Source organism: Condylura cristata, unplaced genomic scaffold, assembly GCF_000260355.1.
Source record: "Condylura cristata isolate star-nosed mole 26May11 unplaced genomic scaffold, ConCri1.0 scaffold00038, whole genome shotgun sequence".
NCBI lineage: Eukaryota > Metazoa > Chordata > Mammalia > Eulipotyphla > Talpidae > Condylura > Condylura cristata.
The window spans coordinates 6,998,467-7,009,749 of record NW_004567139.1 but is presented as its reverse complement, the minus strand read 5'-3'; the positions used below and the strand labels follow the sequence as shown (position 1 = coordinate 7,009,749).

Here is an 11,283-nt window from a genome sequence, read left to right as displayed (position 1 = left end):
CCATCCACCCACCCAGCCATCCATCCACTCATTCATCCATCCACCCATCCATCCATCTACTCATCCATTCATCCATCCATTCATCCACCCAGCCAGCCATCCATCCACTCATTCATCCATCCACCCAGCCATCCATCCACTCATCCATCCATCCATCCACCCACCCATCCATCCATCATTCATGCACCCATCCATCCATCCACATAGATGTTAATTCATCATGCAAACATCTATCCATCCAACCCTCCCTCCCTCCCTCCATTCATCTGTCCCTTCACTCATCCAGCCTTCCATCCCTCCATCCCTCCATCCCACACATGCAACCATACATGCATACAAACATTCTCTGTGTCTCACCCCACTTCCCAGTCCAAAGTAGACTTTGCCATCGCTGCTTCTCACAGAAGAATGTTGCTCCTTCTTCCTAGTAGTTTCATAGGGTGTCACTGAAGGGGTATTTTCTGATGTCTCCCTGACCAACCACAAGCTCCATGAAGGCAGGAACCAGGTCTTTCTCCAGAGCCTCCCAGAGAGCATGCCTGAGCCATAGTTGGAGCTCAATAAAGACTCATTGTGTGATGGTGTCTGGCAAATTTAGAGGAAACCTGCCTCGTTCAGATCTTGGAGCCAGATGTCTTAGGGATTTTCTCATGAATATAACTAAATATACTCTTGAAACTCTCAGTGTAGTAAAGAGAGACAGAGGTTGTACATGAGGAATCTTAATGCAAGGTATGAGTCATGGAAGGGAATAAAAGGGAGGGCCAGGTCTGCACACTGGCCTGGCCCAGCCCTAGCTATTTAACATTGGATCAGCTGCTCTATCTCCATGAGTGTTAATTTCCTCACTGACGAAATGGAGCTAATAAACCGAGAGAGAAGAGAAAGAAACACTATTACCATGAAATTGCTTTAAATTGTTCAAATATATCTTCTGAGTGCTGCGAAGTTTTTTAAATAGATAAAATGATTCTAAGAACTGAAATAAAAGTGATATTGATATAATGCTTATAGACAGAACCAAGTAACAGAAATTAATAAACATCTTAAAATGCGTATTTATTAAAGTTGAACTTGGCATGCTATTCTGAGAATGGAATGAGACAGTATACATGCAATCCACCGGAATCTGACAGAGGGTCAGTACCCACAGTCTTGGGCCTTCGTTTAAACCGTGAAAAAATGTATGGGATTCCAGTATTTTAACATTACAAATATTAGGTATGATTTTTGAACTTTAATGTCCTCTTCCAGCTTCTGTGACTACAGAACAAAGTCCCAGAAAGCACAATAGGGCACAGAAATCATGCATTATGCTTACAGACTCTGTCAGTCTCGAATCTGGATAGAGCTCAGGAAGAATGGCTTCATTCTGCTCTGCAATGACTAAAGTATCAGCTGGAAGTCTCAAGGACGGGGGGCTGAAATCATCGGAGGGATCACACGTTCATCTGCATGTCCAGTGGAGATGCTGGCTCTATCTGGGGACCTCAGTTCCTACTGGTCATTCCTCTGTCTGGGTAGATGAGATTGGACTTCCTTACAAGATGGTGGCTAGATTCCAAGCAGGAGCATCTGGACAGGGAGAGCCAGGTGGAAGCTGCATCCTTTTGATGATGGAGTCAGAAAAGTCATAGAGCCTCACTTGCGGTATATCTTCCTGGGGGTTTAATCACAAACCCTCCAGATGCAAGGGGCCCCACCTCTTTGGGAAAGAAGAATCAATCACACTGAAAAAAATTTTCTCATGTAATGCTGACTACAACCTATGAGGAAGGTCTTCTTAATTCCATTTTACAGAACAGGAAAGTAAAGCTGTTAGGGTCGGAAGTTTTGTCTAAGGTTGTACCTAACAAGCAACAGGAATAGGATTTTTCACAGGTCTCAATGACACCAACACCCCAACACCACTGCCACTGTGTTGACTGTGTTCACTGCCTGCCAAGTCTAGAGCAAGTCTAGAGCCGGGAGACTTTATTTCTTAATCCTCGTAATTGATTTAATTGACATCCCTCCAGGAGACCATTGAATCATGGGGCTTTGGTGAGTCTTGTCTTGTTCTGGTGACATTCCAGGCTAAGGCTACAAACAAAGGTGAACCTGGCATGAGGTCAGAAGCGGCTGTCAGTAACACAGCATGACAGGAGGAAACCTGATGTGATGTAGAAGTTAAGAGGGAAAAGGTGTTGGAGTCCAGGCAAGAGCAGACATGAGTCTTTGAAGAGACAGTGGCCAAAACCATTACATTTGATGAGGCTGCCAAAGAGGATAATGTGTCTGAGAAGAGAATTAGCCCAGGGCTTTGAAAATGTGAGTACAGGCCTTCAGTTCTGAGATGGCAGTGCGAGACAGAAGCCTGGGGGACTGCCAATCAGGAGCTCCAAGATGTGCGTGGAAGCAGAGCCCTAGGGAGGGAAGAAGGGCAGGGCCACCCTGTGAGAGGAAAGGAAAGTCCCCACGGAAGTTCAGGCCAGATTGGACTTCCTCACAATATGGCGGCTCAGTTCCCTGCAGGAGCCAGGTAGACGCTGTATCCTTTTGATGACCTGGCCCCAAAGTCACAGAACATCACTTACAGACTATTCTGCCGATGGAGTCATCACAAATCCCCCAGATTCAAGGGGGATAGCCACAGGGGATGGTTTTGAGTGTTAGAACCACTGGCTTAGCCCAGACAGTAGATCTCGACATTGGCACACTTTGGGACTCCCCAAGCAGCTCCAGAACACTGATGCCTGCCCCACCCCCAAAGTCTCTTCCCCTTGGAAATATGAAAGGCCACCCTTCAGGGGTTCTCAGGTGCAGCCAACACCTTAGAGAACTTGGAGAAGGAAGGGGAGAAGAAGCAGCGGTGTCCAGGATACAATAATTGAGAATAGTCAAAGTGAGGAGACCCCAGGGCTTCATAGCTGGTCCCCGTGGTCAGGGAGGGACTGGGTGGTCCACAGGGAAACCAAAGCAAGGTTTCTATGCTTCAGCTGACTGCATGTAGGAACCCCAGTGGGCAACCCACACCCCTTCCCAATGAAATCAGAGCCCGAGGGTAAGACCCCGCCATCAGCACTTTTAACTGCAGGTGGTGCTGACAGAGAGGCAGCCAGTTTGAGGACCAGCATCGCCCTCATGCTTGTGCAGGTTCTGACTCAGGACGTTGGGGTGGGGCCCGAGAGTCTGCATTTCTAACAGCCCAGCTGCTGGCCACGGACACACTTTGAGTGGCGAGGATGCACGTTAGTTTTCAAGGGCCGTGGTGGTAAGCGCAGCACACTTTCCCACAGCTCAAACCTCTGCTTGGGGAACCGGACCCCATCCTGATCCCAGCGGACTGCTGGGCTGGCGGAAGTGCATGCACGAGCTCTCTGCTCCCTCCTGGCTCAGCGCTGAGCTAAAGATCCCCTCCATGTGTGCCATGGGTGGGTGTGTCCTAAAAAGAGCAGTGTGGTGTTGGCGTTCACACACAGGTGCAGAGGCACCCCTCCCACCCAAGCGGGAGTCCCCCCTCCACAGCGCTCTGAGCGTCCACCCGCTCCAGCCGGCCTGCCCCTCCCTCCTCCCGGTGGCATGACACCCCGCCTCCCAGCGCCAACCCTCCTGCCTGTCACTACGCAAGGGGGCACAGCTCTGCCTGGCTCCAGAGTCCAGGTCTGACCTCAAATTCCGCCTCAGCCCTGAACCTCTCTCAGTCCGGGTGGGCCGAGTTTCCTTTGTAAAGTAAGGACCAGCCTCTCGTGGCTGTCGGCCAAGCGGTCAGTCCATAGCTACATGGAAGTAAATGGCCGTGGAGCCCCATAGCAGAAGCAGGGTTTGTGCAGGGATGGGGTCCTAGGGTGCCGTCTGTCCCCCTCTGCTGTCACTGTTCCAACCTAGAGCGGGGAATTCTCTGCAGTGACCTCCAGGCAGCCCCTGACCCCCACTTCTGCTCTTCTCTTCCGCAGATATGGGGAGCTTTGAGGAGGGGGAGAAGCGCCAGAGTGTCTCCCACGGAGAAGCTGCCGTCATCCGGGCCCCACGCGTCTCCAGCTTCCCCCGGCCGCAGGTGACCTGGTTCCGGGACGGCCGCAAGATCCCACCCAGCAGCCGCATGTGAGCCCCATGCCCGGGGGGCGGTGAGGAGGGGCTTCCCTGGGGAGGATGCTTGCGGCCCTCCCCGGGCCTCCCAGGTGGGGGGAGTCTGGCTCACGGGGGGGGCTCTCTGGGAAGGTGCGTCTGAGGCTCGGAACCCTGATAGCGCTTTCCTGGGGCGCCCCGGGGCCTTGGCTCTGCTCTCAGCTGGAGCATGAGGGGTCTCCAGGAGCACTTAAAAAACCCAGACAGCAGGCACAGACAGAAGCGCCATCGCCATGGTTACAGGCCCCGGGCTCCGGCCAGGTCGGCCCACCCGCGGATGTGGTTGGAGCTGGCTGGAGCTGGCATCTCCTGCAGCAGGGTGCCGCTGCTGTCTCCGGTTCTCTGCCGTGTCCAGGGGGTCCGTGACGACCTGGCCTCTGTGTATTTTGGCCACGGGGAGGAGGTGTGACCAGGGAGGTCTGGCAGGGAGAGGAACACATGGCCCTTTCAGTGCTAACAAGGGCCCCTTGTGTGCCCTGGCATCAGGCCTGGCAGCCTGGCTTGCAGGCAGGAGCCTTCGAGCCAACGCCTCCACCGAGGGCAGGGCGAGGGGCAAAGCATTTCCTCCTGGACACACCCTGGCTCCACCCCCGGGGGCTGGCCCCCGCCCAGTCTTGCCCATTTCCACCGCACTCGACTGTCCGCTGCTCCCAGAGGACAGAACACCCTCGTTCTGGTCGCCCGTGTCCAGTCTGCTCATGGCAGGGAGAGCCGGGTCTAGTCTCCATAGGAAGCAGGAGCCGGGGTGCACGGGTCTCGCCTTGGGGGGCCGGGAAGCGCTGTGATAGCAGCAGCCCCCCGCCAGCTGGTGGCGTTAATTCAGCCCTGGGCTCCGTGCACATCCCCGGGGGCTCCTGCAGGGCAGAAGTCCTTCTGCAAAGAAGAGACACCCCCTCTTCCGTCCCCTGCGCACAGCTCGGAACATGATGCAGTGTGAATGACCCCCCCTGCACTCCTTGGGGCCGCAGCTTTTGTCCCCACTTTGTGGGCAGCAAAGCGAAACCCCCGAGTTTACCGACTTGGCCCGATCGCACCCAAGCGTGCAGCCTCGCTGACGAGTCAGCCACCCTAGGTGTCTGTAACGCCACCCCAGGTGGAAATGATGCAGGGTCGGGCACTAGGGCGGCGGGGCCGCGGGGCCGGGGGCCGGGTGGGGGTGCAGTGAGAACTGGGCGTGGAGCCGCGGCCCCCACCTGGCGCCCTGAGCTCATTCAGGGCTGCGTCAGGTAAGTTGATCTTTCGGTTCCACTCCCCTCTCACTGACTTCCCAGAGCAGGGTGCGATCTTGGCACCAGGGTTTCTAGAAGTGCCACAATGACCCTACAGGCGAGCGAGCGTAGGTGAGAACCACCGTCCTTGAACGTGTCAGCCTAACCCGGCTCGGCTCGGCTCGCAGTAACCTGAAACGTCAGCCTGTGCTTGTTCTGTGGCGCTGCAAGGCGGGGTCTCCCCGGTGCGGGCGTGGCTGGCTCATGGACCACGAAGGACTGGCTGGCTCAGCTCCTCTGCTCCCTCCTCCAGCCAGGAGCCCTAGATCGGGAATTGCAGCAGAGGAAGTGGAGAGTTTCCAGACTCTGCTGACACCCACGGACCACAGGCATCACATGGCGGAGGTCAGATCCGTGACAGGGACAGTGACACCGCCCCTCGAGTGAGGGGACCCGCAGTCACAGGGCAGAGGATGTGGGTGTGGATCTGGGGAGAACCGAGGGGACCAGGTCCACGCAGGAGAAGGCTTCCGGGCAGCCTGAGGCAGGTATCGGTGCCCAGCAAGGCACCCCTTCCTCTCTCTCCTGAGGTGCTCTCCCCCATCCTAGAGGTAGCCATGCCCACATCCAGGTGGTCAGCAGTGGCTGCCCGTGACCACCTCCAGCCTCGATGGGAAGCAGGACCGGCGCCAGCCAGCAACCTCTGACCCAGCTGTGGGAGGGCATGTGGGCACCGGCCCCGGGCACGAAGTCCTTTCTCCCACGCGCTCCCACCATCCCTTCCGGCCCAGCCCCCCTTCTAGTCACTCCTGAGCCCCCCTCCCCCAACCCCGTCTGTCCCCCAAAGCCTCTGGCACCAGGACAGAATAATCCCCGGGTGCACACAGGCGCCCTTCACAGCCACCCACCCTCCGCCCACCCTCCAGCACTGATACCAAACACTAGACAGAACACTGGGGATTTTATCTCAGCAATTATAGCAGATTAATATTCAGATCTGAGAGGGAAGGTCCCTGGAAGCCAAATCTCTGATGTCTGCTTGCCAGAGATAGGGATCTCAGCCAGCAGGGGCTGGGGGTCCTATCTGCAAAGCTGCTGGGCAGAAACAGGATTAGCAAACCCCCCACCCCCAACACACACTGCCCTGCTGCTCACTGTTGAAAGAGACAAGCTCCCAGGCCCGCCACCCCTCCCTTTCTTCTCCATGAAGTTATCTGGGCCCCCTCGGCGCCCAGAGAGGGGGCTGTCTTAATCCGTGCCGGAGGGGCGGGAGGGCTGATATGCTGGCCCAGCCCTGCCTTCGAGTTGAGCCGCCGTCCACGCCCACCAGGCCTCCCCGCGGCCTCCCATGGACGCCTCTGCTGCAGCAGGCCGGAGGTCCTCCCGGCTGCCAGAGCAGCTTTGTGTTCTCTGGAAGCGACGCGTGGGTTTTTCCAGGACCATCTCGCCAGGAGATGGACATCCCGAGGAAGGGGACAAGCCGCAGACCTCCCTTAGGCCAGCTGGGGCCAGGGGCAGCTGAGAGCCCTGCCATCTCTCAGGCCCGGCCACTGCGTCCTGGCCCAGCACGCCTCCCCGGGACTGATGGAGGTGGTGCTCGCTGAGTGACAGACAGATGCAGGCGTGTATTTCTCGCTCATTTGAAGCCCACCGGTCACTCAGGACCTGGCTGCTGGGAGCTCTGCTGCCCCGCACCCCGGCTCCCGATGTACCTGCTTGCTGGGGAGAGAGCAAGTGGGGTCCGGCGGGGGCCCCTACAGCCCAAGAGCAGACTGTGTTCTGCCCTCCTCCTCTGAAGCGGCTCTGCCCTGTGCCACCTGGATGCCAGGCGCTGGCAGAGTGGTCCTGACTCCCCAGCACACTTTGGAAGGGGACCGTGAAGCTGAGGGGACCAGCTGGCCACGTCCACCACCAGACAGGCCACCCAGCCGGGGGCAGTTTTCTTGGCACGATGGTCAGCCTGACCATCCCCTTTGAACTGGCCGGCGCCCTGACAGTGCCCCGACTTCTCCCTACCTACACACCCCCTTGCCTGACAGTGGACACCGGCCCAGACGTTGCCATCTGTCCCCTGGAGGGCAGAGCCGCCCTGCTTGAGCGCCACTGACAGAGACTCGCTAGAGGAATGAGCCTGCCTGTCGCCAGGGAGGTGCTGGAGGTGGGAGCGTCCTGGGAGGCCAGAGGGCTCAGGACAGGCCAGAGAGCCAGGGAGCGGGCAGGCATGCCCGCGCGCTCCGCTCCACCACCCTCCTACCACGAGTGGCCAGGCAGCTGCCAGGGCATGGCTGGGTATCCTCTGAGCTGGAACTCGGACTGTGCCCCAAGGAGCCCTTGGGGGGCCTCAGCGCCAGGGCAGACGGTCAGCACTGGGAGGGGCCGAGGCAAACACCTGCTCCCACCCCGGCACAGATGAGGACACTGAGGCCCTGCGGAGAGGACACCGGGGCGCGGGGTGGGGGGCCGGAGCTCACCCCGCCAGCCTCTGTCCCCCAGCTCTTGCCCACCCCCACCAGCGACACTAAGGGATAAGGGCCCTGCCAGGGACTCCCAGGTCAGGCAAGATCTGTCACCATCGCTGCCGCATTTTGTCACGTTTAAAGATATTTTAGCTCGGTTCTACGTCCTGTCACCTCATTAACTGGAGGTGAAAATAGCGCTCCAGGAGAAAAAAAAGCACACACAGCAGCACCCAAGAACTGGGAGCAGCAGGCCTCGCCTTCCCACAGCACCTTGCACCAGGGCCCAGACCCGGGGAGGGAGCCGGGACACCCCGGTGGGGAGGGAGCGGGCTGGAGACCCGTTAGTTAGCGGATGTTTATCTGAGAGCCTGTTTAAAACGGCAACATTCACCTAATGGGAAAATTTGAAAAGAATTCAACTGGATTTGTCCTTGTTAAACTAACATTAAGGATGTTTAACAGCTGTCTCGGGCGCATCACATTAAAATTGGAGATACACTTGACAAACTAATGGTTTTGTTTGTCGTGGGGAGAAAGGGCGAAGGAGGAGGGGGCCCCCCCAGGCCTGCCTACCGGATGCAAGTGTCTGCCCACAAGCCCCTTTTCCTGCCTGCACCCGGTCTGCCGGGGTCCCAGTAGGGACCCCGGTTGTGAGCTGGCAGCCCCTGTCTGCACCCCGCTGCCTGGCCAGGCTCTCTCCCTCCCAGCCAGCCCAGTGGAATCCACTCCCCACCAGAGAACGTGAAGCAGACACCCTAAGAGGGGGGCGGAGGGAGAGCTGCACCCCAGAAGTCTGTCACGGCCGCCTGTGGCCTCCAGTCAGCCTAGACATGCCTAGCAGTAGGTTAGCTCGCTGATTCGGGAGTGGCCCTGCCCGCCCTCACCCCCAGCGTCCCCGCCACTTGCTGACCGTTCACCCCGAGCCACTGGCTCGCGTCTGGGCGCTCCTGGCATCCACACAAGCAGAGACCCACTGTGGAAGCCGGGACGCGGGAAGGGCCGGGATCCCCGGCGTGGGCCCCCGCCGGGCACGGGTGGGGCAGGGAGCCGCCTGTGTGCGCTGCTGGGGCCTGAGCCCCTGGGGTTCTCTGCGGAGGACTGCAGTGGAGGGGCTCGGGGGCAGCCGGGAGGCCGGGCTGTGTCCCTGCCCGACGGCCGTCTGCCCGGAGCCCCGGGCCCCGTCGGAGAAGTCCTTCCCTCTTCACAGAGCCATCACCCTGGAGAACACCCTGGTCATCCTGTCCACCGTGGCCCCCGACGCCGGCCGCTACTACGTGCAGGCAGTCAACGACAAGAACGGAGACAACAAGACCAGCCAGCCCATCACTCTCGCCGTGGACAGTGAGTGAGCCGCGGGCCGGCCTGTCCGTGCGCCATTAAATCTCGGGGATGGGACTCCGGGGGCCATTGGGAAGACGGTGGCGGGGAGGGGGCGGCTGGGGGCGGCCTCCAGGGAGGAGGCGCCCGGCGGGGCCGGGGTGTGCGGGCAAAGGGCGGGAGGGCCCTGTGTTAGGAGGGGGCACTGAGTGCAACTGCTGGCGCCCGATGCCAGGAGGGGGGCGGACGGGGAGAGAGTGGGTGAGGGGCTCAGCCCTTCCCCGGGTGCAGGTGCCAGCGGGAGCGCTGGCAGATTTGGGGCAGCCAGGTTTGAGTGCCAACTGCCTCTGCCCGGCCAGCACACAAAAACCACAGCGTCTCCTGGGGGTTCTGCAGGCCCCCCACTGAGGAGAGCACAGCCAGGCTGCCCCCAAGGGCCCCCTTGGCCATCCCAGGCCCCCGGGACAGAGCTGTCTCCATGCAGGGCGCAGAAATAGCAGATCTAGAGTCAGGCTCGAGCCTCCTTTGGCCAAGAGGTGTTTGTCCAGGTTTCTGATGCGGAAGGAAAATGTTAGGGAGGAGCTTCTCCCTCACAGCCCCTCTCCAGTTAGAGAAGGGGTGAGGTGGCCCCGGGCGGGCCCTCTGGGGGTCAGAAGCTCCCAGGCAGGGCCTGAGCCCCCCGCAGGACCCAGCAGGCGGGGCCACATGTCTCGGGTTCCATGTCACCCCGTGCTTAAGGTGTGGGTCAGAGGGCCTCTGTCCTTCCGCTGTCCCCCACTCTGGGGTGGCCGCAAAGTGTGGCTGCAGGGAGGCCTCCAGGCCGGACACTGCCCTCTCGGCACGTGGATCAGCTCTGACGGTGACCTGGGCCAGGGTCTCGCTCTAGTCCAGCCCGTGAGCTTGCGCTGCCGTTTCCGTTAGGGGCTGGAGCATCCGAGTCTCTCTGCTTGTTTCTCCGGAGCCCAGTGAAAGGCGGTCACGTCGTGCCAAGCCAGGCGTCCTCCTGGGCGACTCAGTTCACCCTGCAGCCAGAGGTCCGAGCCCTCTGCTCTGGGCTCCTCCCCGCCCTCCTCCTCCCCGCTACTCTCCTGGCTGAGTGTGGGGTCATTCATTCTCTGCTCCACATCAACCCCCCAACACTCCGGCCGGCCCAGGCGAGACTGGCCTGGCCCTGGGGACCCCCGCGCCTGCCCGATCCTCCCCTGGTTGTCTGCTGCCCCACCACCATTGCTCTCCGCGACCCCTCATCACCTCTTCTCACGCAGTGATTTGTTCTGATTGACAGCAGAAACGCCGCTTTTTGGCGGATTTCTCCTCCCCGAGTGACTGCTTCAAACCCCCGTTCCTGTCCTGACGTAAATCCCTGCCGGCCGGCCGTGTGTGGGAGAAGGTGTCTTCCGCCCCCCACAGCCCTCTCCGCTCTCCTCCCTGCAGAACAGTTCAGCTCCTTGGAGGTGGGGGGCGGAGGGGCGCCCCTGCTTTCCTTCAAGCAGCCCCACCAGGCGCCCCTGCCCAGGGCCAGCGTGGGGACCTCACAGGGAGCCCCCTGCCCCAGGCCGGAAAGGAGCCACCATAGCTCTTTAGAGAAGGAAGGAGAAATAGGTGAGGTTGATTTCCTTGCTGTATTTTTAAACCCTACGCATCCGGAACATTACACCTGAACGTACAGCCTCGGAAATCTTAATGAGGTGTCTGAGGCTGGGCTCTTCACCCCAACTCCTGGAACCCGTCAGTACCTACTGCTCGTGCCAATTTGGGTGCCAGGTTTTCACTGAGGTGACGTGATCTGTGTTTAGATCTCTCCGAAGTTACACTGAAAAGGGACAGCCTGTGCTCACCTGCGCCACTCGACCCCAAGTGTTCTAGTCACTGACTTGGGGGCCTGTTTCGTCTTTAATGGAATGTAAATTAGTTCCCATTAAGTCCCACTCAGTCAAAAGGGCAAAAGGGCACCAGCCACGTTTCAGGAGATCAGATTTACCTGTGGTTTGTGCCCAGGGAGGGGATGGGTCGGCCCTAGGGCCCCTCAGACACTGGAAACTGCCCAGGGCTCACCTGCCCAAGGCTCACCTGCCCAGGGCTCACCTGCCCAGGGCTTGCCTGCCCAGGGCTCACCTGCCCAGGGCTCACCTGCCCAGGGCTCACCTACCCAGGGCTCACCTTCCCAGGGCTCACCGGTTCAGGGCTCACCT

The 11,283-nt window shown here is 59.3% G+C and overlaps 1 protein-coding gene across 1 annotated transcript in view; it reads left to right on the top strand.

Moving 5' to 3' along the window:
- Positions 1-11,283, top strand: part of SDK2 (sidekick cell adhesion molecule 2) — a 127,348-nt gene that overhangs the window by 47,402 nt on the left and 68,663 nt on the right. The window contains exons 5-6 of the mRNA XM_012732987.1: positions 3,936-4,083; positions 8,982-9,115. Coding sequence (XP_012588441.1) covers positions 3,936-4,083; positions 8,982-9,115 — 282 coding nt within the window. The remainder of the gene's footprint in view (positions 1-3,935; positions 4,084-8,981; positions 9,116-11,283) is intronic.